General features: G+C 55.5%; 4 protein-coding genes across 6 annotated transcripts in view; 2 read left to right on the top strand and 2 right to left on the bottom strand.

Moving 5' to 3' along the window:
- The window catches only part of NFKBIB (NFKB inhibitor beta), a 7,802-nt gene extending 761 nt beyond the window's left edge, over positions 1 to 7,041 (top strand). The window contains exons 2-6 of one of the 2 annotated variants that reach the window (XM_040445933.1): positions 4,828 to 4,933; positions 5,220 to 5,346; positions 5,702 to 5,790; positions 5,880 to 6,140; positions 6,892 to 7,041. In XM_040445933.1, the coding sequence (XP_040301867.1) occupies positions 4,828 to 4,933; positions 5,220 to 5,346; positions 5,702 to 5,790; positions 5,880 to 6,140; positions 6,892 to 6,987 (679 nt within the window). In that variant the 3' untranslated portion in view covers positions 6,988 to 7,041. Of the gene's footprint in view, positions 1 to 4,827; positions 4,934 to 5,012; positions 5,347 to 5,701; positions 5,791 to 5,879; positions 6,141 to 6,891 lie in introns of both variants that reach the window. The other variant, XM_040445932.1, reaches the window with a different exon arrangement.
- Positions 7,042 to 7,089: 48 nt separating this feature from the next.
- Positions 7,090 to 10,624, bottom strand: CCER2 (coiled-coil glutamate rich protein 2). Its single transcript, XM_040445934.1, has 5 exons — positions 9,456 to 10,624; positions 9,179 to 9,219; positions 8,937 to 9,024; positions 8,076 to 8,608; positions 7,090 to 7,432 (listed from the first exon to the last, which is right to left on the bottom strand). Exons 1-5 carry the CDS (start codon positions 9,529 to 9,531, stop codon positions 7,343 to 7,345), a joined length of 828 nt encoding a protein of 275 aa, XP_040301868.1. The 5' UTR covers positions 9,532 to 10,624; the 3' UTR covers positions 7,090 to 7,342.
- Positions 10,625 to 11,532: 908 nt separating this feature from the next.
- SARS2 (seryl-tRNA synthetase 2, mitochondrial) lies at positions 11,533 to 21,199 on the bottom strand. The gene is made up of 16 exons (XM_040445928.1): positions 20,900 to 21,199; positions 18,149 to 18,244; positions 16,994 to 17,023; positions 16,321 to 16,461; positions 16,184 to 16,238; positions 15,607 to 15,670; positions 15,287 to 15,392; positions 14,574 to 14,621; positions 14,254 to 14,362; positions 13,891 to 13,936; positions 13,468 to 13,555; positions 13,274 to 13,383; positions 12,465 to 12,558; positions 12,282 to 12,374; positions 12,095 to 12,160; positions 11,533 to 12,008 (listed from the first exon to the last, which is right to left on the bottom strand). Exons 1-16 carry the CDS (start codon positions 21,164 to 21,166, stop codon positions 11,865 to 11,867), a joined length of 1,557 nt encoding a protein of 518 aa, XP_040301862.1. The 5' UTR covers positions 21,167 to 21,199; the 3' UTR covers positions 11,533 to 11,864.
- Positions 21,200 to 21,330: 131 nt separating this feature from the next.
- On the top strand, positions 21,331 to 25,687 carry MRPS12 (mitochondrial ribosomal protein S12). 2 transcript variants are annotated; one of them, XM_040445929.1, is made up of 3 exons: positions 21,331 to 21,455; positions 21,754 to 21,821; positions 24,977 to 25,687. In XM_040445929.1, exons 2-3 carry the CDS (start codon positions 21,773 to 21,775, stop codon positions 25,345 to 25,347), a joined length of 420 nt encoding a protein of 139 aa, XP_040301863.1. In that variant the 5' UTR covers positions 21,331 to 21,455; positions 21,754 to 21,772; the 3' UTR covers positions 25,348 to 25,687. The 2 variants fall into 2 exon arrangements, with proteins under 2 accessions (XP_040301863.1, XP_040301864.1); XM_040445930.1 differs by having other exon boundaries at positions 21,414 to 21,821.

Genomic DNA, 25,687 nt, shown 5'->3' with positions numbered 1-25,687 from the left:
CCCCCCCCCCCCCCCCCACCTCCTACCTCCAAATATGATCTTTGATCCTTAGCTCCTGCTTTATGAGCCTGGGACTTAGATTTCCAAAATTAATACTTGGCCTTGACTCCAAGATTCTACCTTCTGAGCACTGATCTTAAAATCTTACATTCAAAGAGAAAACGTAAGCTCCATTATAGCAGGGTTCACGTGTGAAATATTTATTGAACACTAGCAGGTTCCAGGGCCTATTTTAGGTGCTGTGATAAAGCAGTGAAGAAAACGGACAAAAGCTTAAACCCTTGTGGAGTTTGCGTTCCAAGGGTGGGTATATCGATAGGACAGATGGACTGACAGGAAGACAGGAAGGAAGCGGGGAGGGAAAAAAGGAGAAAGAAGGAAAGAAAGGGTCAGAGAAGGAAAGAAAGACACAAAGTGAGAATGAGCGAAAGAGAGAGGAAAGGAAGAAAGACAGAAAAATGAAAACAATATAAAAGAAAGGCAGGGAAACGGTATGTCTGAAGGTAGTAAGGTCTTTGGGAAAAAATAAAGCAGGAAAATGAGACCAGTGAATTATTTGGGGGGGGGGGAGCACTCCATGTAGAAGGGACAATGGTTGTAAAGGCCCCTGTGACGGATTGTACTGGGTTTTTTGTTCATTGTGTTCACTCTTCTGTCCTCAGTGACCGAACAGTGCTTGACCCATAATACGCACTCAGGAAATAGTGATCTTTTTGAAGAACCAGCTTAGGTTTCATTAATTTTCTTTATTGGATTTTTGCTTTCTATTTCATTGATCTCTGTTCTTTCATTCTTACCCTTCTTTTGCTTACTTTGGGTTTAATTTGTTCTTTTTCTTTTTTTTTGTTTCTTAAGGTGCCAGCTGAGCTTATCCATTTGAGACCTTTCTTTTCTAATATAGGTGTTTCATGCTATAAATTTCCCATAGTACTGCTTTAGCAGTCTCACAAATTCTGATATACTGTGTTTTCATTTTCATTTAATTCAATATACTTTCTAATTTCTCTTTTGATTTCTTCTTTGGCCAGTGGATTATTTAGAAGTATGTTATTTAGTTTCAAGGTATTTGGAAGGTCTTCCAAATGTCCCTTTTTAAATTGATTTTTATTTTTTTTTTATTTTATTTATTTTTTTTTTTTAATTTTTTTTTTCAACGTTTATTTATTTTTGGGACAGAGAGAGACAGAGCATGAACGGGGGAGGGGCAGAGAGAGAGGGAGACACAGAATCGGAAACAGGCTCCAGGCTCCGAGCCATCAGCCCAGAGCCCGACGCGGGGCTCGAACTCACGGACCGCGAGATCGTGACCTGGCTGAAGTCGGACGCTTAACCGACTGCGCCACCCAGGCGCCCCTAAATTGATTTTTAAAAAAGTTTTATTTATTTAAGCCCCTACACCCCATGCGGGGCTTGAACTCATGACCCCAGGATCAGGAGTCACATGATCTTCTGACTGAGCCAGCCAGGTGCCCTTTTGTTTTTAAAATTGCTTTTCAATTTAATTCCATTGTAGACTGAGAACATACTTTATGTGACTTGAATCCTCTTAAACTTATTGAGAATTGTTTTATGGTGGAGAACATTATGTGTGCACTTGAATGGATATTCTGTTGTTGGGTACAGTGTTCTCTATTTTTTTAAAAAAACTTTTTAATGTTTATTTATTTTTGAGAGAGAGACAGAGACAGAGAGAGTGCCAGCAGGGGAGAAGCAGAGAGAGAGGAAGATACAGAATCCAAAGCAGGCTCCAGGCTCCCAGCTGTCAGCACAGTGCCCGACGCGGGGCTCGAACTCAAGAGCCATGAGATCATGACCCGAGCTGAAGTCGGATGCTTAACCGACTAAAATTTTTAAGTAATCTCTACTCCCAACGTGCGGCTCAAACTGACAACCTAGAACTCACAACCATGCTTTACTGACTGAGCCAGCCAGGCCCTCTGGCTTTACTAACTTTCTCTTTGTTCTGTTATTTAAATGGTTGGCCAACTGTGGCCTCCAGGCAAAATCTGGCCAGCCATCTGCTTTCGTAAGGCTGTGAGCTAAGAATGGTTTTTACATTTTCAATGGTTGAAAAAAATCAGAAGAGAAGAAGAATATTTTGCCGCAAGCGAAAGTTACGTGAAATTCACATTTCAGACTGCACAAAGAAAGTTATGTTGGAATACAGCCATGCGGGGTCATTTATATATTGCCAGTGGCTGCTTTTGTATCACAAGTGCAGAGCTGAGTAGGTAAAAAGAGACACGGTAGGATCCACAAAGCCTAAAATCTTTAACTGGCCTTTATAGAAAAAGTTTGCTGACTTCTGCTTTTTTGGGCTTATATGTCATTTCACATAGGGTAAAAGATGAAAGAACTTTAGAAGAGAATATATTTCCATCTGTCCCCTCCTGGCCTCAACGTTAGTGTTGCCATACATTCCACTTACACGTGTGTCCTAAGCTCCCCCATACTTTGTTAGTATTTTTGTTTAAACAGTCAGCTATTTTTCCAAATTACCTTCTGAAGAGCCTTACAGTAACAAGAGAAAAAAAGATCTTCCATATTTACCCACATAGTTACTATTTTCAGTTTTCGTTATTCTTCTCTTTAATGTTGCTTTGGCGATTCGGGTCTGCTGCTGATGCGTTTTCTCGGCGTCATTAGTTTGTCTTCATGTTTGAAAGACGTTTTCGCTGGGTTAAAGAATTCTGGGTTGACTGTCTTTGAATACTTGAAAGTGGTGCTCCATTGTGTTCCCTTGCCTTATTTTTATTTTTCTGTACTTAAAGTAGTTTTGCCTCTGGCTCGTGTGAAATTTTTGTTTTCATCATTGGTTTTGAACAGGACTTTTATGTTGGGCCTTTGCATAGTTTTTTTTTGTTTGTTTGTTTTTTTGTCTTTTTGTTTTTTTTCAGTATTTCTTGTTCTTGGGAGTCAGTGAGCTTCTTGGATCTGTGGATTTGGAAAATTAAATTAAGTGTCTGACTTCGGCTCAGGTCACGATCTCGCAGTTTCTGAGTTCAAGCCCCGCAACCAGCTCAGTGCCAACAGCTCAGAGCCTGGAGCCGGCTTTGGATTCTGTGTCTCCGTCTCTCTCCGCCCCTACCTGCTCGCAGTCTGTCTCTTTCTCTCTCTTTCAAAAATAAATAAACGTTAAAAAAAAAAATGTTCTCTTGTGTTTCATTAAGAATAGCTCTTATGGTGAAGTCTTCAAGTTTGCTAATCTTTTTTTCCTGTGGTGTTTAATCTGCTACTAATCCCACCCAGTGTATTTTTCATTTCAGATGCTATAGTTTTTATCCCTAGGAGTTTGGTTTGAGTCTTTTTTTTTTTTTTTATCATCCATGTCTCTACTTAACTTTTTGAATGTTTGAGATTCACTTATAATGAACTCTTTTAATGTTTTTGTTCGTTAATTCCAACATCTGGGTCATTTCTGGGTCAATTTCAACTGATTGATCCTTCTCATTATGGATCATGTTTTCCTGCTTATTTGCCTACCTGGTAATCTTTGATTAGATGCCAAATATTGTGAATTTTACCTTGTTAGGCCAGCAAGTTGTGGATTCCTATAAATACTGTTGAGTGTTGTTTTGGGATGCAGTTAAACTACTTGTAAGCAGTTCGGGCTATCTGGGTGGCTTGGTTGGTTGAGTGTCTGACTTCTGCTCAGGTCACGATCTCACGGTTAGTGAGTTTGAGCCCCACATCGGGCTCGGTACTGATGGCTTAGAACCTGGAGCCTGCTTGGGATCCTGTGTCTCCCTCTCTCTCTCTGCCCCCCTTCCTCACTTGCCTTCTGTCTGTCTGTCTCTTTCTCTCTCTTTCTCTCTCAAAAGTAGATAAACATTAAAAAAAAAAACAAACCCAACTACTTGTAAGCGGATTGATCCTTTGGGGTTTTGCTTTCATGATTTGTTGGGTGGGTCCTGAGCAGCCCTCATCTAGGGCTTATTATTCCCCACAACTGAGGTAAGAACCTTCCAGAGTATTCTACCCAAGGTCCTTGGGTTTTTCCTAGTCTGATTGGTGGGAACAGGCATTATTCCTGGTCTCTGTGAGGGATGGGCATGTTTCCCTAATCTTTTTGGATGGTTTCTTCACACCCCTGCATTAATCAGCACTCTCCCAAATACTCCAGAGGCCCCTCTGTAGACCCCCCAGGGTCTCTCCCTGTTCAGCCCTCTCCTTTTGGGTTCTCTGTCCTCTGACTCTAGCTGCCTGCCTTCCCCAGCCTCCCCTCCTTCTTGCCTCGTATGCAATCTGCGAGGCCCCTCTCTGTGCGGTGTCTACTCTCAAGACGGTAAACTTGGCAATCAGTTGAAGGGCTCACCTCATTTTGTTTCCTCTTTAGGGATCATGGTCATTCATTGCATGAGGACTAGTATCTGGAAAACTGTTGCTTCCTATACCATAGTTTGTCAGATTTTTTTGGTTGATTCAGATGGGAGGGAAATCTGGTCCCTGTTTTTTCGTCTTGGGAGGCAGTAGAAGTCCTACTTAATACACACCGATTAGGGGCGCCTGGGTGGCTCAGTTGGTTAAGCATCCGACTTCAGCTGAGGTCATGATCTCGCGGTTCGTGAGTTCGAGCCCCGCATCGGGCTCCACGCCTACAGTGCGGAAGCTTGCTTGGGATTCTCTCTCTCTCTCCCTCTCTCTGCCCTTCCCCCACTCTCACTTTCTCTCTCTCTCTCTCTCAAAGTAAATAAATAAACTTAAAAAAAATTTTTAAAAACCAAAGCACCGATTAAACCAATATGCTGACTTAACTGACCTGACCCTCCTAGATTCCTGACAGTTGGTTCCAGACTTCTATGCTCTGCTCCCTGTTTTTGTCTTCAGGGCATTGCACCTGGCAGTGATTCATCAGCATGAGCCCTTCCTGGATTTCCTCCTAGGCTTCGCGGCTGGCACCGAGTACCTGGACTTGCAGAATGACCTGGGCCAGGTGAGCCCCTCGGGGACAGTTTAGGGCTTGGGACTGGGTTCTCCGTGCACCCCCTGATCCCTGCCCTCTGCTCCCGCAGACAGCCCTTCACCTGGCAGCCATCCTGGGGGAGGCCTCCACAGTGGAGAAGTTGTACGCGGCGGGTGCCGGGTTGCGTGTGGCGGAGCGCGGGGGCCACACGGCACTGCACCTGGCCTGTCGCATGAGGGCACACGCCTGCGCCCGTGTGCTACTCCAGCCCCGTCCCCGGTGCGCCAGGGGAGCCCCCAACACCTACCTCGCTCAGGGCCCCGACCGCACCTCTGACGCCGACCGCCTGCCTGTCGCCTCGTACCCCGACCCCGACTTGGAGAAGGAAGATGACGAGAGCGAGGAGGATTGGAAGCTGCAGCTGGAGGCTGAAAACTATGAGGGTGAGGGGTTCTCACTACTCGGGACCCAGGAATTTGGGGTCCAGGCCCTTTGTGAAGTAAAGACCAGAGACTCGGTCTCCTGGTCCCAAGATCCAGGCCTCCTGTCCAAAGCCCCCAGGCTCTTCATCCATAAGCCCCAGACATGCCACAAGCCGGGCATTGGCACCCCCAGTAAGTTCCAGACCACCGAGACGTAGGCATTTGGGCTGCAGAAGCCTGTTTGACATACCCAGGAAATCAGGAGCTGTACCCCAAACTCAGTCTCCTCAGGCCACAAAGCCATCCCCTGGGACCTTGGCATTTGAGGCCCAGGCCCCTCACCCCCATCGTCCGACACCTGTCGCCCTATCCACAGGCCATACCCCGCTTCACGTGGCCGTCATCCACAAAGACGCAGAGATGGTCCGGCTGCTCCGGGAGGCTGGAGCTGACCTCAACAAACCGGTGAGCTGCCCTGGGGAGAGGATGTGGCAGGGAGGCTTGGCCCCCAGAGTGGGGCAGGGCCTCCCTGACCCCTCTGTTGTGCCTCGCAGGAGCCCACGTGCGGCCGGAGCCCCCTGCACTTGGCAGTGGAGGCCCAAGCAGCCGACGTGCTGGAGCTTCTCCTGAGGGCAGGGGCCGACCCTGCCGCCCGCATGTACGGTGGCCGCACCCCACTGGGTAGTGCCACGCTCCGGCCCAACCCCATCCTCGCCCGCCTTCTCCGTGCACATGGAGCCGCTGAGCCCGAGGACGAGGACGACAGACCCGGCCCCTGCAGCAGCAGTAGCGACAGTGACAGCGGGGACGAGGGCGTGAGTGGGGGGGACAGGACCGGGCGGCCCAGCCGGGGGGTCAGGGTAAACGGGCAGACGGGAAGGGGGAGAAGAGACATTAGGCAGCACGTTGAGACTGACCTCGGGCTGCTGTGATTCGAGAACTCGGGCAGCTGTGCGGGGAGACCTGGGCAGGGGTGGTGGGGAGCACGCGGGTAGTGGTGGTGGGGAACCGAAGGCAAGGGCAGAGGTGGAACTCGGGCAGAGTTAGAGAAAAGACCTCGATTGTGGTGACTGATAATGGTAATGGTACTGGTTGGCAATGGTGGCTGACAGCGTAGGGAGTGATCTCACAGGGCAGGAGTCGGAGAACTCAGGCTCCGGGAAGCACTGATTCCAACCCTGGCGGCAGTGGGGAGAGACCTCCGGTGAGGAGGTTGCATTGGAGAACCCAGGTGGCAGAGACCCCACTCTGGGCAGGGACGATGTTGGGGGGGCAGCGAGGAATCTGGGTAGAGGCAGAGGGAGGGGGCGGAGGAGGGAGACCCCAGTGGCTGTGGCTGCCTAAGTACTGGCAAAGCAGTGGGGCCGGAGCCCAGGCAGTGGTGGTGGGAGAACACAGGTGACCTTGAACGTGGTGTGTGGAAAACTAAGAGCAGGGAAGTTGAAGGATGACTGGGCGAGCTGGGGCTTCGAGACAAGACCCAGCTGTCGGGGTGGGTGGAAGCAGCTGGACAGCAGGCAGGGTGACAGCCGCCTGAGCCCCTGTGCCTGCCCCCTTTGTCCCCAGGATGAATACGACGACATCGTGGTCCACAGTGGCCGCGGCCAAAACCGGCTACCTCCCACCCCAGCCTCGAAACCTCTCCCTGATGACCCCGTCTGACCTCATTGTTAATAGGATTTCCAATTTAATAAAATCCCAGTTCTGACAACCAGAGACCGTTCCCGGGTCCCCATCTGTCTAACATCAAGTGCCACACGAGCCTTAGCGGTTTTCTTTGTGCTTTATTCACTCGGCAGGGTTGGAGTGGGTTACATGGGTGGCCGGGTGTTTCCCGAGTCGGTTGGAGCCCAGCCCCTCTACCCAGCTCAGACTTGGCCCCTCGGGCCTGGTCGCGTGGCACACCTGTCCCCCCATTCCTTCAGGCTGGGGAACGGAGTGGGGTGTTAGGCAAGCTTTGGGGGTCAACAGTCATAAGCCATAGGGTGTGTCAGGAAGGAGGACGCGAGGTCGGGGGTCATCCCTCCCTCCTGATCTCCTCCCCGAGAAGCTCCGTTGCCTTCTTTAGCTCATCTCGCACGTGCTCCAGCCGCCCCGTGTCATGCTCCTGGGGGGATCAGAAACGGGTTGATCAGCCCACCCATCTTCAAGGGCAGGCCCCCTCAGGAGTCACCCATGAATGTGGGCCATGTCAGTTTGCATGCCAGCAGCCGGCAGCGGTCCTCTAGTCCCCACGGACCGCGGTGGTGACTGCAGTGGAAGAGTTAGACTGGCCGACGTGGCCAACGGTGCAGTCTGCGTGGACCGCCACGGCCAACGACAGCAGGTGGGGCTAGTAAAGGGGCCCTGACCCATTTGTGAGGTGCTGGCCGGTTAGGCTGCTGCCGCCAGTCATGGGGACGTCTTTCTTTCCACGGCCCAGCAGTGGTGTCCACCTGTGGTCCAGCGAACCGAGCACGGCAGCCACTTTTCACGTGGCCAGACGGCGCGTTACTGACTACGGTGGCGGCTAACTCGGACGCTTCCGCGCGATTCTGGTGGCCATCTTGGTTACTGTACTCTTGGTGTGGAAGCCATCTTGGCCAAGCAGGGGCCTTGCTCGGATGTCGCTGCCTAGTCCTGGTGTCCGTTCCGGTCACCATGGTCCATTTGTGGTGGACAGTGGCCGTTTACGACCCAACTGGTACCCATTTGGTAGTCGACTCCACTGGCCGTTTGGCCTACCCCGCTTGCCCGTGGCCTCCACTCACCTCCCTCTCGGAAGCCTCTTCCTTCTCCTCCTGCTTGGGCCCAGCTTCTGGCTGGCGGAGGCGGTGGTGATGCGGCGAGTCCTCGTGCCTTTCTCCTCCACCCGCCTCGGCCTCCTGCCACAGGCCGTGGCCCGTGCCCAGCACCTGCACACCCTTCTCCTCGGCCTCAAACTGGGCTGTCTCCTCGTCACTGGCCTGCTCTGCCACTCGCTTGTGGGGCCCCCCTCCACCCTCTGGGCGCCGCTTCCACGGGCCTTCGAAGGGTTCCACGGGCCCCCTCTTCTTCCTCTCCTCCTCCTCCTCCTCCCGCTCCTGCTCCTCCTCCTCCTCCTCCTGGTGGAGCTGGCTATGGAGCTGCTCGCGGATGGTCTGTTCCCGCACCTCAGACTTGTGGGCCCTCTCGGCTGCCTCTTCCTCATCCCTCGCTTCCTGGCTGGACCTCATCTTCCCAGCCTCTTGCTTCTTGAAATCCCCAACCAGTAGGCCTTTCTCTTTGGTGGACACACAGCCGTAGGGCTCTGTCTCACACATCTCTGGTGGAAAGAGAGAGGATGCTCTCTGTGCAGCAGAATCGGGAACCGGACCTGGAGGAGTTCTGGGGCCTGCCCGAGGCCCCACAGGGGGGCTGCCCAAAACCGGGAGAGGAGGGTCAGGTCTGGGGGATGTTCTCTGCGCCCATCCCGTACCTCTGCAGGGACCCCCCCAGGGTGGGGCTGGAGGCCGGACGGGACACCGGGCGTGCCGTGCCAGCCCAGGCAAGGGGGCCCTGGGATGAGACCACCTTTCCTCCAGGCAGCCCCGGCCGGAACCCCGGGTGGGGTGGGGGCCCCCGAGAGGCTCTGGGGCCTGGGCCCTCCTTACCTTTGTGGAGGAGAGCTGTGCAGGGGCTTCTCTGGGCCTGGCCCAGCGTCAGCACTTCTGTGACCACTTCTGCCAGACAGCGGGTCAGCTGGGCGTGAAGGGTCAGAGGGGAGGTTGAGGGTAGGGCAGACGGGAGGAATGAGAGCAGTGGGAAGTTTGGGAGGGAGATGATCATGGAGGCCGGTCAGGGAGGGCCAGGGTCTGGGGAAGATGAGGCAGGGCAAGGGGTCTGCACTCCTCACCTCTTCCTTGGAAGGTCTTGGCGCCAAGGGAGCAGCGGTGGCTGTGGAAGAAGGAGGTGGGTGCTGGTACCTTCGGTACCCCGCGGGCACTGTCCTTGGTGCTGATCCACGGTCCTCTCCCCAGCCTACCTGCCAGGTGCACTGTCCCTACCTGGAAGCTCAGCCCCTGAAGTCTCTAGTCCAACCCCAAGGGGTGCACCGTTCCCGCCCCCCGCACCCCCAGTCCCTGGTCCCTGAGCTGGCCGCAGAGGTGTCCTCTCCAGTTCCTGGCACTCACCGGCCCCCGGCAGCAGCGCCAGAAGCAGGGGCAGCGGCAGCAACAGCAGCACGGAGGCGGGCCCGCGGCTCTGCATGGTGGGGCGTCGGGACCAGGGTGCTCGGCGCCGGCGCCGCGCCGGACGGCGCGGCAGCTCCTTATAACCCGCGCCAGTGGCCCCGCGGGGGAGGAAGTGACGTCATCACCGCCCCTTCCCCGCCCGCGCCGGGGTGACAGCTGCCGGGCGGCCACCCGCCGGAGACCCTCAATTATTCATGGAGACCCACGTCCCGCACCCGCTCCTCTTCCAGCTAATGGTCCCGGAGCGTCAGCATGGAGGGAGGGTGCTTCCCCCAGAGAGACACGAGAGACAAGGTCTGTTGAGCTTAAGGCTGCACGGGGAGGGCGACCTGAGTTCGAATCCAGCGGCAGCCATTCACAGATAGACCTCAGGCAACTCCTTCCCTTCTTTGGCCTTTTCCTCATCCGGAGATTTGGGGGTCCTAAACCTACTTCCGCAGAGGTGGTGACTGGGTTCCGCCTGAATCCCAGCTCCACCACGGCCAGCTGTGCAGCCTGGGAAAACTGCCAGACCTCTCTAGGATTGGTTTTATGCTTTGTGAGACAGCGCGGGTGGCCACCTGCCCCACAGGTGAGGGGTAAATACATAACGGGTGCGTAAGGTCATTTAGACAGTGTCTGGCCCTGGGAACTACACCCGCCCCAGCACCCTCAGTCCAGTAGCTTTTGTTGAGCACCTACTATATGCCCCGCCCTCTCAGAAAGCCCGGGTGATGGCGGTGAACAAGCAGGCAAACTTCCCCGTCCTCTCGGGGCCGACGTTTGAGAAGGGGAAGACACAACGCTCAACTCCGCGCCTATAAGGAAGGAGGAAATGACCACAGACGCCTGCATCACACGGTGCGAGCGGCTCTTCCTTTGGCCGGCCAGGGAAGTCCTCTCTGAGGAGGTGATATGTGGGCTAAGGCCTGAGTCATAAAAATGGAGGCAATCACACAAGATTGAGGGGAAGAGTAGCCACAGAAGGGACTAGCCAGCGCAAAGGTCGGAGTCAAGAATGAGTCTGCAGACTGGGGTGCCTGGGCGGCTCAGTCAGTTAAGTGTCTGACTTCAGCTCAGGTCACGATCTCGTGGTTTGTGAGTTTGAGCCTCACGTCGGGCTCTGTGCTGACAGCTCAGAGCCTGGAGCCTGCTTCAGATTCTGTGTCTCCCTCTCTCTCCCTGTTCCCCCACGCTCACATTGTCTCTCTCTCTCTCTCTCAAAAATAAATAAAGATTAATTAAAAAAAAAATGAGTCTGCAGAGTTAGGACAGCAAGATCAGAGCACGAGAGAGAGGAGGTGGGTTGAAACGGAAGGCAGGGGGCAGACCATGCGGGGCTCTGGATCACGGGGACAGCTCTGTCCTTTCCCCTGAGATGGAGCTACACGAGGGCTCCAAGCGGGGGAGGGATGTGACCAGACAAAGGTGTCCGCAGGGTCGCTCTGGCTGCGTGGGGGCGGGGGAGCGAGGAGATGGTGAAGGGGCTGTCGTGACTCTCCAGATGGGGAGAAAACAGTGGACAGGACCGGGGAGGGACCAGGGAGAGACTGGGGAGGAAGACAGTAAGGGTGGATTCTGGTAATGGTTTGGAGAAGGAGCCGCCAGGGTCTGACCTACGTGGGCACGAAGGGAGCAGAGAGGGACCGAAGGGCTGTGGCCTGAAGAACCGGGAAGGCAGTTCCATGTACCAAGACAGGCACAGCGAGGGGAAGAACGAGTTCTGCTTCGTGGAGTTTGTGCTGCCTACTGGACCCCACCCCCCCCAACCCCCTGCAGTGGAGATGGGGGAGCGAGGTTGAAACTGGGGTCAGTGCAAGGTGCCCCTCGTCCTAGAGCAAGGGAGAGGCCTCGCACCCTCTCAGTTCCTGAGGTGGCCCCCAAGTTGCCCTCTGTGTGCTCTGGGGGCTGCTGGACACTCTTGGCCATGGTCCCTGTGGCCACAGACCCTATGATGGTTTAGTACCTCTGACCAACTGCCCAGCACCCCCGCAGGTCAGCCAGGGTCATCTCCCTTGCTCACAGATCCACAAAGGCCTTGGTTCTGACCATTTATTGGGGACTTTTCTGCTAAGTACTGGGGGAGGGAAGAAGGAAGGACGCTTGGAGGCCTCTTCCTCTCCTTCTCCCATCCCTACAACCTTTAAATCCCCAGGCGTCCTGCTTTCCAGTGCAGGCTGGGACCACCAGTGACAACAGGGTCACCGGCTGATTCTGAGGAAGTACGGAAGTAGGAAAGGGGCCCGGGCACGGAGCCGGTGTGAGGAATGCAGATGTCAGGACGGGCTTAGGAAAACGGGTCCCAGGTCTCCAGGGTCCCCTGAGCTCCAGGAAGCGGCAACAGCCCTGCTGACCGATGGCGGCGAGCTCTCAGCTCGAAGCGGGCCGGCCCGGGAGCCTGGGCTTCTGGGGCTGGTTGGGGCCGATGTACTGGAGAGGCACGTGGGTGGGGGCCGTGATCCGATCGGTGCCAAGGTAGGGCTGGAGGGCAGGGGGCACGAGGACCGAGCCGTCCTGGGGACAGAGCAGGCCTCAGGATGCTGCCACTGACCCGGGCCTCCACCCTCGGCCTCCCTGGGTGGGATCCTTCCACCGCTCACCTCCTGCTGGTTGCTCTCCAGGAGGGCGATGAGCAGGCGAGGGACGGCACAGGCTGTGGCGTTCACCTGGGGGAGAGGCGTGCTCGCGTCCGCGACGACCTCTCCTGCCCCGGAGAGGCCGACGGGGTGTGGGCCTCAGGGAGCGGAGGCTCTCGGGAGGCTAGGCGAGGGGGGGGCGGGCGCTTACTGTGTGGGCAAACTGCAGCTCCCCGGCCTCCTTCTGGAACATGATGTGCAGCCGGCGGCTCTGGAAGTCCGTGCAGTTGGAAGCACTGGTGACCTGGGTGCGGGGAGGGGTGGGCTGAGAGGATCACCTGTGGGGGGTCCGGTCCTGGTCCCCCACTGCGTCCCCACCGCGGCGGGGGCTCACCTCGCCAAAGCGGCCGCGGCCCGGCATCCAGGCCTCGATATCGAACTTGCGGTAGGCGGGGAGGCCCAGTTCCTGGGTGGGCATGTCCAGGACGCTGCGGCGGAAGAGAAAGTCGTGGCGGAGGTCAGTGAGAGGCAAGAGGAGGTGGCGGCAGTGGTGGAGGAGGAGGGGAAGGAGGGAGAAGGCGGTGGGGGGGGTGATGGAAGAGAAGATAGCCAAAAAAGAGGAAAATGGAAGCGAAAAAGGAGGAGGAGCTGGTGGCGAAGAGGGCACAGAGGCGAGGCACGGGGGAGTGGAGAAGGCGGAAGGGGAGCGGATTGTGGGGGGAGGACGGGGAGGAGAGTGGGCATGGGGCCACTCTCGGCACCCTGGGTCTGTAACGGGTCACCGAGAGGAAAAGCCCACATCGCCCGGCCTCTCTGGAAGCCAGGTGTGACGGATAGGATGGGAGGGCGTGGGGCCACCCACCAGGTCCTGCCTGAAAGGGAAGGGGGCGCCCCCGCCCTCCCCGCCGAGCCCAGGCAGTGAGGAGCCCCTTGGGGTGAAGTGCCGATGAGGCAACACCGAGGGATGGGAGCCACGAGAGGGAAGGGGCCCGGGTCCCCATCCCCGGGGCGCCCTGCGCCACTCAGGCTGCTGTCACCGTCCTATGGTCCCACACGGGAGGTTACAGACTGACAGATACGTATCCCGCGTGTATTCCTGACACGGGGCAAGGGGGCGGAGGGAGAGGAGGTGATGAGGGCGTGTAAGGTGGGGAGCACCTAGCCAGCCCATCCCTCCTCCCTCACCCCCACCCTTCTCCGCACCGGAAGTGCAGGCCCAGCTCCGTCAAGATCTCCATCTGCAGGGACAGGAACTCCTCCAGCAGCTGTGAGCTCTGCTCCAGCCCAGGGCCTGTCACCCCGAACATCTCCACCTGGGGCAGTGCAGCGGGCACAGGAGTCAGAAGGCCCCCGGCCACTGGAGTGAGCCCTCCCCCCCAGGTCGCGGCTACACCAACCTTGGTGAAATGGTGCACTCGATACAGTCCCCATGGCTCCTTCCCTGTGTCTGTCTCAGCCCGGTAGCAGGTACTGGAACAAACCATCCTGGGCCGGGGTGGGGGGGGCAGGGGAGGTAGAGTCAGGGAGGGGAGAGGGAATGTCACAGTGGGGGACAAGATCTAAAGGAACCGGACATCGGGGCGCCCGGGTGGCTCAGTCGATTGAGCGGCCGACTTCGGCTCAGGTCATGATCTCGCGGTCCGTGAGTTCGAGCCCCGTGTCGGGCTCTGGGCTGACCGCTCAGAGCCTGGAGCCTGTCTCGGATTCTGTGTCTCCCTCTCTCTCTCTGACCCTCCCCCGTTCATGCTCTGTTTCTCTCTGTCTCAAAAATAAATAAACGTTAAAAAAAAATTAAAATAAATAAAGGAACTGGACATCACCTGATTGGCAGGTCCCTGAAGGCCACGGAGTGGTCCATGAAGTAGCCTGGGAGGAGAGAGAAACAGAATGTGTCAGCCAGGATGGGTCACCACCATCCACAGGAAATCTCTGTGACAATTAGAAAAGGTGTCCTCTCTGGTAGACACGACCTCTCGTCAGGGCATGGGGCTGGATCCTCACTGTACTGTTGTGCAGTAAACAACCTACACAACTGTACAGGCTGGCCCTGGGGGTCACTGAGACATCCTAGGCAGGCAGCTGTCACCCCCAGGATGCTCCTGGTTATCCCCCTACAATCCCTCCTGCTCTGAGGACACTGGAGGTATCCTCATCCCTGCTGCTGCCCCCAGGCAGGTGCTTACCAGCGAGCCCCACCTCTGCTGTCCCAGCCAGGCTGAGGTCTTCGAAGCGGGATGGGTCGATATTGTAAATTTGGGATGGGTTGGCATTTGGTGTCATCCCACAGCCTTCCTGGGGAGGAGGCCAAGCCACACAGGTCAGGGGACAGATAACCTCAGCCTCCTTTTGCAGGAACAAGCCCCGCTCCTCCCCAGGAAGCACCTGGGGTTGCCCACCCTCAACCCAGTCCCAGGGCCGTCTCTGCAGGGGAGACAGGCTGTTCTTCACGCCTGGGGTCCCCGGAACAGGGCCTGGCACGCAGCTGGGTGCGGGGGGCACTCACAAACACAGCTCCCCGGAGAAGGTCTGGCACTGTCATGGGAGTGAAGCCCTGTGAAGGGGAAGGGGGCGGGGTGAGGGCACGGCCAGGACCCCCACCAGACCAGGGACACTGCAGAGTGGGCCAGTGACTCCCGCTTGTCCTTCAAAACCCATTCCGCCTCAGAGGAGATTGAGGGAGGCTTCAACTGGCTTGGAGCCAGTAGGCTTGGAGCTGGCTTCGGGACCCTGGTGTCCCTGCCGCCGGGGCCCTCTCTGTCGGTGCTTTGCGGTTTCCTCTCACTGCATCCCACACAGGGTAGCGGGAGGTGTAGTTAGAGCTTTCTGTGGCTCCCCAGTGCCCTCAGGAAATGGCCTGAGGCCACGGTCAACAGCCCATGCCTTGAGCCCCCCCCAACCCCTCCCATTCGAGCAACACCTCCTTTACACTACGGCAGGTGGTGAGGTCCCAGGCACAGGCCCTAGGGCCGGGTCCAAGCAGCGGCCGTGAGATCTTGGGCTAGTGACGCCCTCTCCGGCCTTAATTTCTCCATCCCTGAAGTGGGAATAAGAGCATCTACCTCATAACGTTGCTATAAGAATTAAATGTGTCGGTAATACACGTAAAGCTCTGAAATAATGGCTGGAGCACAGGGAACGCCCTCCTCCCCGTCTTGAGCCCTCTGAGTCACTGTCGATGTCACCCCCTCCAGGCAGCCCTCCCATCCCGACCCATACCCGCTGGATGAGCTTGTTGAGGGTGAAGTTGACCAGGCCATGCTGCAGGAGGGCCCCAGCCCCACGGAGATAATAGGAGCGGTGGCCGGACACGTGGGACAGGCGCCTGGGAGACAGACGGGCGGACAGGCGGGTGTGTGTGGGCCGGGGCTGGTGGGGGAAGAGGGGGACCCGAGCACCCTGAGGCAGAGGCCAGGTGCCAGGCGGGGGACCGGGCATCAAACATTCATGCGGGGTGAGGCCCGGGCGGCTCCACACCTGGTGCTGAGCCAGCTGCTAGGGCGGGGAGGGCGGAGGGGGCGCGAGCGGGCGGAGCTCACTTCTGCCGGATGATGTCAAGTTTCTCCGCGATTTCCAGGTGGCCCCGGGGTTGGAAGGAGAATGCTGGATCCGGATGAGAAGCGGTGGAATAAGGAGTCGGGAGAGAGACACAGAACGGGGACACAGACAGGATGAGAGAGCCAGCAGGAGGGAGAGGCAGTAAGAGGGAGCGAGGGAGACAGAGGGAAAGGGAGAGGGGAGAGAGGGGAGAGAGAGAGAGAGAGAGAGAGAGAGAGAGAGAGAGGGAGGAGAGGGCGGCAGAGGCGGGACTGGCAAAGGGAGAGATGGCGAGAGACGAGGAGCCGAGGTGGAAAAGGAGAGAGAAGGGAAAGGGAAGAGAACGTTAGGAGGAGGTGAGAAAGAGGTGGGTGGGTACAGAGAGTCAGAGCCAAAGAGAGAGAGAGAGAGAGAGAGACCGGAGTCAGGGAGGAAAACCCAAGGGAAACAGCCAAAGCGAGCCAGGGACAGAATGCCATATACACACAGGGCAGAAGGCAGGAGGAGGGGGGCACCGGCCACGTCCCACACCCCAGGGACACCACCCAGCCTCGGCTCCGGGCCTGGGGGCTGGCCCACCTGGCTTGTCTCCGACCACGTGGAGCACCCGGGCCTGGCTCTCGTCCCCGACGGGCTGCAGGGACACAACGGGAGTCACGGGGCGGGTGGTCCCTGGCGGGCCCCTGGGCTCCCCCGCCACCCGGCACCGCGCTCACCACATCCGGGTGGGTCTGGTTGGGCAGCCTCAGCGCCCGCAGGTAGAACTCCTCTTCAAGCTGAGTCTCCTTGGGGTACAGGACCATGAGCTGCTTGCGGATCTCTCGGCCGTGGGCCCGCAGACTCTGATACTGGGGGTCCTGGGCAGGGGGACAAGCCGGGTCAGTCCAGGAGAGGGCGGGGGGGGGTCCCTCAACCAGTCTGACCTTGGACCTTGCCGGCACAACCCCTGTGGTCGGCACCCACTCTCTCTTCGGCCCAACATCCTGAATTTCTGTTTGGGAAATTCCCTCACCTCACCTCACCACCACATGGCAAGTCCAGGGGGCCGTGACTCAGGCCTGGCCTACCAGAACATTCTATTGCCTGGGCCACAGCGATTGGCTCGAAGACAGGCACGTGATCCGAGCCCCAGGACCAGGGGTGCAGCGATCAGGGAAGCGGTCCCCTTCGGGCCCCACCCCGCCTCCCCTTTCTCTAAGGGCAGAAAGCCGGTCTGGGAACAAGGGGGAACTAGAACCAGATATAAGCCAGCCTCTTAGGTTTCAGGAACCAACAGATTCACTTGGATCACTAATCCTGTTTGTTGTCTTTGGTCACAAGGTAGGAATCACGACCCCCGTGGCACCTGCCCACTCCCCCCAGGGGCAGGACACTGGCCCTTGGGAGTACCTGCTGCACTTGAGTGTTGTCCCGGTTGACCTGGTAGAAGAGAGACGGAGGGGGTGATCAAGTTCGTAAAGCTGGGGCCGGGGAGGAGGGAAGAAAGGAGAGGTGAAAGGTCAAACAGGGCCGGGTGGGGTGGGGTGAATTCCTTGCTCTGTGGGTGCCTGGCTGGACAGACCTTCCTCCCCTCAGTGCCTCAGTTTCTCAGTAAAGCTGGGAGGAGGCAAGATAATGGAAGAGTAGCCACACCCGCAGCTCTGTCCATTGAGCCCGTCCCTGCTCTCACACGGCTCTCACGCGGTCCTATTTCTTCACAACCTGCTCCGTGAAGTTGGCATCGGCATGCTTCCCATTGCGTAGATAAGAAAATCGAGGCTAGGAGCGGTAAAGCTGGTGAACCTGAACCTTCCTCGAGGCAGAGCGACAGGCAGTATCAGGCAGACCCGGGTCTGAATGTCGGGTGCCTACCCGCTCCGTGTCCCTTGGGCAAATCTCTCGTCTGCTCCGAGCCTCGGTATTCCCACCTGTGAAAGGGGATAACAGGACCTCCCCAGCAGGGCTGTTGAATGGCTTCCCCGAGCAGATGAGTTGGCACTCATGGAACGTGAACTGTGACCAATTTTGTTGTGGTCACTGGCTGCCTGCCCGTGATGCACGTAGTCTGGGGCCTGGCACTTACGTAGGAGGGTCACTGGGAGGTGTAACTAGTTTTGCAGTCGGCCTTCGAGCGGACTGGCGAAAAGCAGCCCGGGTGCCTGGGTGCGAATCCTGCCTCGCCCACTTTCCGGCTGCGACGCTCAGGCACATGCTAACCTCTTGGGAGCCTGGTTGTAAATTGGGTTTGTATTGTTCCTGTCTCACAGAGTTGGGAGGGTTCAGAGGAGGAAAGCATCTAGAACAGTGCCTGGCACACAGTGATTGCTATATAAACAGCTGCTATTATTTTTATGATTACTCTTTTCAGCGCCCTGAGGCAGATGCTCTTGGCTGTCTAGCCCAAGACTACTCAAGCCACAGAAGTCCTGTTTTCTGCCTCTGGCAGTCATGTGAAGAGACACGGTACTACGTGGCCATCTTGGGCTGTGAGCGGGGAAACTGAGGTCAAATCAACATAGTGAAGCCTCACCCACCTAGGACCCCCTCCCTTCCCCTGCCGCTCACCATCAGGGCCCGTACTGCCTCAGCCACGGCCCCCTTCTCTTCCTCCAGACTCCGGATCTGCTCCCGCAGCTGCCTCAGCTCCTGCCATGCTGAGATCTGGGGGAGGACACAGGAGGGAAGGGGTGAAGGCGCCACTGTCTCCTGCCCCTTCTCGCTGGAGCCTCCCCCTGCTGGCCACCTGGAGCCCAGCAGCCAGGCTCTCCTCGTTCCCTTCTGTACTAGGCTTCCTGATGTAAAGCACACGGCTGCCCAGACGTAAGACACATTTCCCAGCCTCCTTTGCAGCTGCTTGTGCTCACGTGTCCAAGATCAACCAATGGACGTGAGTGGAAGGGGAAAGTGTGACTCTTGGGTCACCTCCTTGAAGACAAGTCCCCATGCTGAGCTTTCTCTCACTCCCCTTGGACTGGATGACAGGCTCTGAAGCACAGCCAAACCGGACAGCATCCTAAGGGACGCGGAGCAGGAGGGTGAAAGGACCCAGGCACTGAGGGGCACAGAGCTGAGGCCCCGCCAGCACTCACCTCTGAGTCTCAGAGAAGAGAGAGGCAGCCTCTGTCCTATGGGGCTGCCGCGCTCAACCCGTCCCCTCCAACGAAGCAGGCTCAGCTCTGGTTCGCGGGCACACCTACTGCCTTGAGGTGCCTCTGTGAGCCCGCAGCCCTGGGCAAACCCCTCTGTCCTCTCTGGCTGCGGTTTTCCCTCTGACAAAATGGTGCAAACAGCACTGTCCTGCCTCCCCGGGGCTGGCAACTGGGAGGGGGAGCAGGCCATAAGGTGGTTTGCTGCCCACTGGGTGGCTCCCCCGGATGTCCCCTGGACACTCACCATGCGCAAGAGTAACTCTAGGAAAAACATCCCCCTCCCGAATCTGCTCCTCCTCCAGGGACAGCCCCACAGACTCCCATCCCGGCCGCAGGACCCTGAGCCTCCTGCCGGATGCCACCCCAGCCCTGTGGCCAGGTTCCGTGGCCCGACGTTTCTGCCTCCTGAACGTCCATCGCGTCTGTCCTCCTCCCATCCCCTGACTCCTGCCCCTCTCTGCTCCAGATCCTGTCATCGGCCACGAGGACCGCTGTGCTATCCTCCCGGCCTTCAGGCTCACCTCCTCCAATCCAGCCTGAGCTCTTACACAATCCCTCTCCTGCCTGGAGGCACCCATAGCCCCCCAGTGCCCCTAGGAACGATTCACGTGTCTTGTTATTGCCCATAAAGCCACATGCCACTTTCCTCTTCACATTTCATGCCCTAAAGAAGTGTTTTTCGAGCTGTGGGATGTGATCCATTAGCGGGTTATAAATAATTCAAGACTGCTAAACCAGCACTTTAAGAAGCTGTGGTAAAATACAAAGTTCAGCATTTTATGGGACGCCTGGGTGAATCAGTCGGTTAAGTGCCCGACTCTTGGTTTCAGCTCAGGTCATGATCTTATAGTTTGTGGGTTCGAGCTCTACATTGGGCTCTGTGCTAACAGGGCGGAGGCTGCTTGGGATTCTGCCTCTCTCCTGCTCACTCTCTCTCTCAAAATAAAGAAAGAAACGTTTAAAAAAATACATAAAGTTGGGCGCCGGGGTGGCTCAGTCGGTTGAGCGTCCCACTTCAGCTCAGGACATGATCTTGCAGTTAGTGAGTTCAAGCCCCACGAACTCTGTGCTGACAACTCAGAGCCTGGAGCCTGCTTCCGATTCTGTGTCTCCCGCTCTCTCTGCCCCTCCCCTGCTCATGCTCTGTCTCTCTCCCAAAACTAAATAAACATAAAAAATTTTTAAAAATACATAAAGTGTAGCATTTCAACCATTTTTAAGAGTACAGTTCAACGGCACTAAGTATATTCACACTGTTGTGCAGCCATCCCCACCATCCATCTCCAGAACTTTATCTTCACAAACTGAAATGCTATACCCATTAAACACTATCTCCCTGTTCCCCTCTCCCCAGCCCCTGGCAACCGTCACTCTATTTCCTGTCTCTGTGCATTGGACCACTCTAGGTACCTTGCGTGAATGGAATTATCCGGCTTTTGTCTTTTTGTGACCGCCTTAGTTCACTTAGCGTCATGTCCTCAAGGTTCATTCATGTTCTAGCATGTGTCAGAATTTCCTCCCCTTTGGAAGGCTGAATCATATCCCACTGTGTGTACCGTAGGCCATTTTATCTATTCGTCCGTCAGTGGGCACTTGGGTTGCTCCCAAGGTCTAGTAATAATGGTGACTCTGCTTCTTGTTCCCTGGCACGTAGTATTATATTATTCACCACCTCATTATCAAAGCCTGGGACATAGTAGATGCTTCCTAAGCAGCTGTTCGGCAGAACCATTAATTAAATAATTATTTAAATGCTTGCTACCTGTGGGGCAGGTGCAGGGTTCTTACTCTCCAGAGGCAACCCCCTCTCCACCCTCGTCTAATTCACATCCCTGTTCCTCAATTTCTTCCCCCTCCCCTATTTTCTTTTGTGGTCTTCAGGAAGCCTGGCAGGAGGCTGGAGCACAGAGAACATCGGCACGTAGTTAAGTTCCTAAGCGCAAAGTAGGTACTCGGTACGCTTTACGGAACAGGCGCATGGTGGGTGGGTACACAGTAGGGCCCTAGCACTCCGTGGATAACTGGCACATCTATGGGTGCCAAGCACAACATACTGGCTAAACTTGGGAAGAAACGGAAATTCCTGCAGTAGTTTCGCCTCCTGCTGGACAGTATCTCGCAAGCCCCGTTCCGCCCCGCAGCTGACGGCCGGCGCAAGCGCACTCACGATCGCGGGCAGGTCTTCGGGCCGCAGCTCCCCCTTGCGGAGCTGCAGGGCGCGCGCGGCCTCTTCCGGGCATGCGCACAGAGGTTCCATGTCCAGATGAGGGAGCGCGCTGTAGCCCTCGCGCGCGTGCTCGTACAGGAGGTTCCGGTCTCGTCTCTCCGTGGCAAAAGTTCTTCTTGGGCTATGGCTGCCGATGCAGCCTCTCCGGGAACGAAGACCCCGACCAGCCACCAAAGGCCACAAGCGCCGCGCCATGGACGCCGCCATCTTGGACAGGGGACAAGGAGTCACGCACCCTTCGTCCCGCCCCCTCCGCGTTTAGACCAATTGCAAAGCAGCCGTCCTGCCAATCAGACCCTGGATGGGGTGAGCGCCTCTCGAGCCTCAAATACAGTGCGATGAGAAACATCGACTGTGATTGACTCTCTTGTTGACCAATCGTCAGCTGTGCCCCGCCCCTTCAGCGTGCACGGGAGGCAGAACCAGCCAATCCCTGCCGGGGTGACCTCCGGAAGGGGCAAGAGGCAGATTCGGCGTGCCTGCGGACCCTGCAAGGGTCGGTGAAGTTGATGGAACTCATTGGGTTCTACCAGTCTCCCGGGCCCTCTCCTCAGTTTCCCTTCTGCTTTTGTGTGCGGGGGGCGGGAGAGGTTGTTGGGTGCCCACTCAGAGCGAAACTACATTTACCGAGGGAATTTCTGTCAGCAACGTGTGGGGTTGCAGTTAGACCGTCGAGGAAATTCCTTGGATTTAATCAGAAGGCTCTGAGGACGTGGTGGGGAGAATTTGGGCCCTTGTCCGGCTACGGCCACTTTTTCCTTTTTCCTTCCTGATGCTCATATCCCCTCACACAGGGACCCTGCAGGCGGTGGGATGTCCTGGTCCGGTCTTCTCCGTGGCCTCAACACGTCCCTAAATTATGGTAAGTTAGGGGCTTGAGCTGCAGAGACGCAGCAGGATAAGGGCCATCCCCGCCGGGACTTGTGTGCCTTTGCCGCAGCCCCGGGGGGAATCAGGGGTTAAATTAGGGATGGATGGATACACGGTGGGTTTTAGCAGAGCTCGGGCTGCGGGGGGGAAGAGGTGGGAAGTGGTTGCCTTGGGGGCTACTATGCGTCGTCAGGGGGCATCAGGAGTTTGGGTCAGTTGCTGATTTCTTCAGCAGGTACTTATTAAATTCCGTGGGTGAGACATCCAAGCAAAGCGCTTGGCTCATTCATTCAGCTGATATGTATTTTTTTTTAATTCTTAATTTTTTTAAAAGTTTAAATCCAAGTTAGTTAACATATAATGTAATAATGATGTCAGAAGTGGAATTTAGTGATTTATTACTTACATATAACACCCAGTACTCATCCCAACAAGTGCCCTCCTTCATGACCCTCCCCCCCATTTAGCCCATCCTCCCCACCCTGCACCCCCTCCAGCAGCCCTGAGTTCTCTGTATTTAAGGGTCTCTTATAGTTTGTCTCGCTTTCTGTTTTTATCTTAGTTTTGCTTCCCTTCCTCTATCTTCATATGTTTTGTTTTTTAAATTCCACGTATGAGTGAGATCATATGATGTTTGTCTTTTTGTGGCTGACTTATTTTGCTTAGCATAATACACTCTAGTTCCATCCATGTTGTTGCAAATGGCAAGATTCCGTTCTTTTTGATCGCTGAGTAATATTCCATTGTGTGTATGTGGATATACCACATCTTTTTAAAAAATGTTTCTTTAATGTTTTTTTTTGAGAGAGCATGAGTGGGGGGGGGGGGGGTGGCGGGGAGACACCGAATCTGAAGCAGGCTCCAGATTCTGAGCTGTCAGTCAGCACAGAGCCCGACATGGGGCTCGAACTCAAAAACCAAGAGATCATGACCTGAGCTGAAGTTGGACACTTAACCGACAGAGCCACCCAGGTGCCCCTTCTTTATCCATTCGTCAGTCGATGGACATTTGGGCTCTTTCCATACTTTGGCTATTGTCGATAGCGCTGCTATAAACATTGGGGGGCATGTGCCCCTTCGAATCAGCATTTATGTATCCTTTGCATAAATACCTAGTAGTGCAATTGCTGGGTCATAGGGTAGTTCTATTTTTAATTTTTTGAAGAACCTCCATACTGTTTTCCAGAGTGGCTGCACCAATTTGCATTCCCTGATGATGAGCATCTTCTCATTGTATCTGTTGGCCATCCGGATGTCTTCTTTGGAAAAGTGTCTATCCATGACTTTTGCCCATTTCTTCACTGGATTGTCTTTTGGGTGTTGAGTTTGATAAGTTCTTTATAGATTTTGGATACTAACCCTTCATCTGATGTGTCATATGCAAATATCTTCTCCCATTCTGTCGGTTGCCTTTTAGTTTTGCTGATTGTTTCCTTCGCTGTGCAGAAGCTTCTTATCTTGATGAAGTCCCAATAGTTCATTTTTGCTTTTGTTTCCCTTACCACTGGAGACATGTCAAGTAAGAAGTTGCTGTGACCAAGGTCAAAGAGGTTGTTGCCTGTTTTCTCCTCTAGGATTTTGATGGTTCCTTTCGTACGTTTAGGTCTTTCACCCATTTTGAATTTATTTTCGTGTATGGTCTTAGAAAGTGGTCCAGGTTCATTCTTCTGTATGTTGCTGTCCAGTTTTCCCAGCACCATTTCCTGAAGAGACTGTCTTTTTTCCATTGGATATTCTTTCCTGCTTTGTCAAAGACTAGTTGGCCATCCGTTTGTGGGTCCATTTCTGGGTTCTCTAGTCTGTTCCATTGATCTGAGTGTCTGTTTTTGTGCCAGTACCATACTATCTTGATGATTACAGCTTTGTAATACAGCTTGAAGTCTGGGACTGTGATGCCTCCTGCTTTGGTTTTCTTTTTCAACATTACTTTGGCTATTTGGGGTCTTTTGTGGGTCCATACAAATTTTAAGATCATTTGGGGTGCCTGGATGGCTCAGTCTGTTAAGCGTCCAACCGGCTCAGGTCATGATCTCCCCCTTCTGAGTTCGAGTCCCGTGTGTGGCTCTGTGCTGACAGCTCAGAGCCTGGAGCCTGCTTCAGATTCTGTGTCTCCCTCTCGCTCTGCCCCTCCCCTGCTCTCACTGTGTCTCTCTCAAAAATAAATAAACATTAAAAAAAAATAATACAAAGAAAACTTTAAGATTGTTCTAGCTCTGTGAAGAATGCTGGTGTTATTTCGATAGGGATTGCATCGACTATGTAGATTGCTTTGGGTAGTATCGACATTTTAACAATATTCGTTCTCCCAAGCTGACTCGATATGCGTCCCTCGTGGCAGCCTTTACACACCATACTCAGGAGGGAGATTTGATCATGGTGTTTGTGATACAGTGAGGCCACTGAGCGGCAGTCTTACTCAAGGGCACGCCACTAGGAAGAGACTCCTAGGAACGTCTCAGCCCCTTTGAGGATTCTGCTGTAATATGAGACACAGAACATGAGCCAGGGCCTTCCCTGGATGTGGAGGGAGCATAAAGTTTGTGTGTGAAATGAGTGTGCCAGGGAGGAGGAGGGACACCTCCTGGAAACACCCCACTGGGTTGCTGTGGGGCGGGCACAAGTTAATACAGGTACGATGCATAGAACAGTACGTGACATGGTGTGAATCTGTTTGCTTTTTTTTTTTTTTTTTAAATCTTCATTTATTTTTGAGAGAGAGACAGAGCATGAGCAGGGGAAGGGCAGAGAGAGAGAGGGAGACACCGAATCCGAAGCAGGCTCCAGGCTCCAGAGCCCGACTCAGGGCTCCAACCCATCAACCCATGAGATCATGACCTGAGCTGAAGTCAGACGCCCCACCGACTGAGCCACCCAGGCGCCCCTGAGTCTGTGTTTGTTACTGATTTTAAACAGCATTAAAGTCAGTATCTTCCTTGCGAATAAAATGAGTTAATTCACGTTAAACGTTTAAGATAGAACCTGACCTGTGGCGGTTGCTCAGTAAACGTTTTTGCTAATACTAGCAACCACCTCTGGACGTAAACAAATCCGTCCTTGTAAAGTGCTCGCAACAGGGCCTAGAAGCCTTATGCGTTGCCTTCATTGGGATGATAACCCTCCTGCGCCCTCCCGGTTGTGTGTCTCCAGGCCTAGCCCTGGTCCCGCAGCTCGGGGCCGCCCGCCCCATGGCCACCCTGAACCAGATGCACCGCCGGGGGCTTCCGAAGCGACCGCCTGCCCCTCCGGGCCCCACGGAGGGCCGGCCGCAGCTGAAGGGCGTGGTTCTGCGCACGTTCACCCGGAAGCCCAAGAAACCCAACTCGGCCAATCGCAAATGCTGCCGCGTGCGGCTCAGCACCGGCCAAGAGGCCGTGTGCTTCATCCCCGGAGAGGGCCACAGCCTGCAGGAGCACCACGTCGTGCTCGTGAAGGGCGGCCGCACCCAGGACCTGCCCGGCGTGAAGCTCACCATCGTGCGCGGCAAGTACGACTGTGGCCACGTGCAGAAGAAGAAGTGACCGCCAGGGCCGCCGGCGGCCGGGGCTTCCCCCAGAACGAGAACCTTCCTCTCCGGGTGCCTGTGGAGTCCTTGGGAAGCTATCCCAGCCCTGGAAGGACCTGGTCCTTGATTCAAATCCTGGCCTCGCCTCTTCCATCTGGAACGCTGCTTGCCTGTGGGGGTTCTGGGTGTGAATTGGGAAGAGGCACCCCCTGGCCACACCCTTGCCTTCCCTGTAGAGCGGTGGCTCCGTGGGGGGGGGGGCTCTTCTGTTGGGATAAGGCCCTGGCTCTGTACTGCCATCTGCTGGGGAGGAATGGCAATAAAAAACGCCCCTACCCCCATGGTTGTGATGTGAA

This window comes from Herpailurus yagouaroundi, unplaced genomic scaffold (assembly GCF_014898765.1).
Source record: "Herpailurus yagouaroundi ecotype Mexico unplaced genomic scaffold, PumYag 194, whole genome shotgun sequence".
Lineage (NCBI taxonomy): Eukaryota > Metazoa > Chordata > Mammalia > Carnivora > Felidae > Herpailurus > Herpailurus yagouaroundi.
The sequence above is the reverse complement of the archived record's forward strand: the minus strand, read 5'-3'. Positions and strand labels throughout refer to the sequence as shown.

Excerpts from the sequence above, each read along its gene's own strand:
- CCER2 (XM_040445934.1), bottom strand. The coding sequence starts at position 9,531 with ATGCAGAGCCGCGGGCCCGCCTCCGTGCTGCTGTTGCTGCCGCTGCCC. Across the intron at positions 9,025-9,178 it reads CAAGACCTTCCAAGGAAGAG|CTGACCCGCTGTCTGGCAGA; the intron begins GTGAGGAGTGCA and ends CTTCACGCCCAG. Across the intron at positions 7,433-8,075 it reads AAGAGGCTTCCGAGAGGGAG|GAGCATGACACGGGGCGGCT; the intron begins GTGAGTGGAGGC and ends TGATCCCCCCAG.
- SARS2 (XM_040445928.1), bottom strand. The coding sequence starts at position 21,166 with ATGGCGGCGTCCATGGCGCGGCGCTTGTGGCCTTTGGTGGCTGGTCGG. Across the intron at positions 15,671-16,183 it reads CGTGGTCGGAGACAAGCCAG|CATTCTCCTTCCAACCCCGG; the intron begins GTGGGCCAGCCC and ends ATCCGGATCCAG. Across the intron at positions 12,009-12,094 it reads TGGAGAGCAACCAGCAGGAG|GACGGCTCGGTCCTCGTGCC; the intron begins GTGAGCGGTGGA and ends CTCTGTCCCCAG.
- MRPS12 (XM_040445929.1), top strand. The coding sequence starts at position 21,773 with ATGTCCTGGTCCGGTCTTCTCCGTGGCCTCAACACGTCCCTAAATTAT. Across the intron at positions 21,822-24,976 it reads CAACACGTCCCTAAATTATG|GCCTAGCCCTGGTCCCGCAG; the intron begins GTAAGTTAGGGG and ends GTGTGTCTCCAG.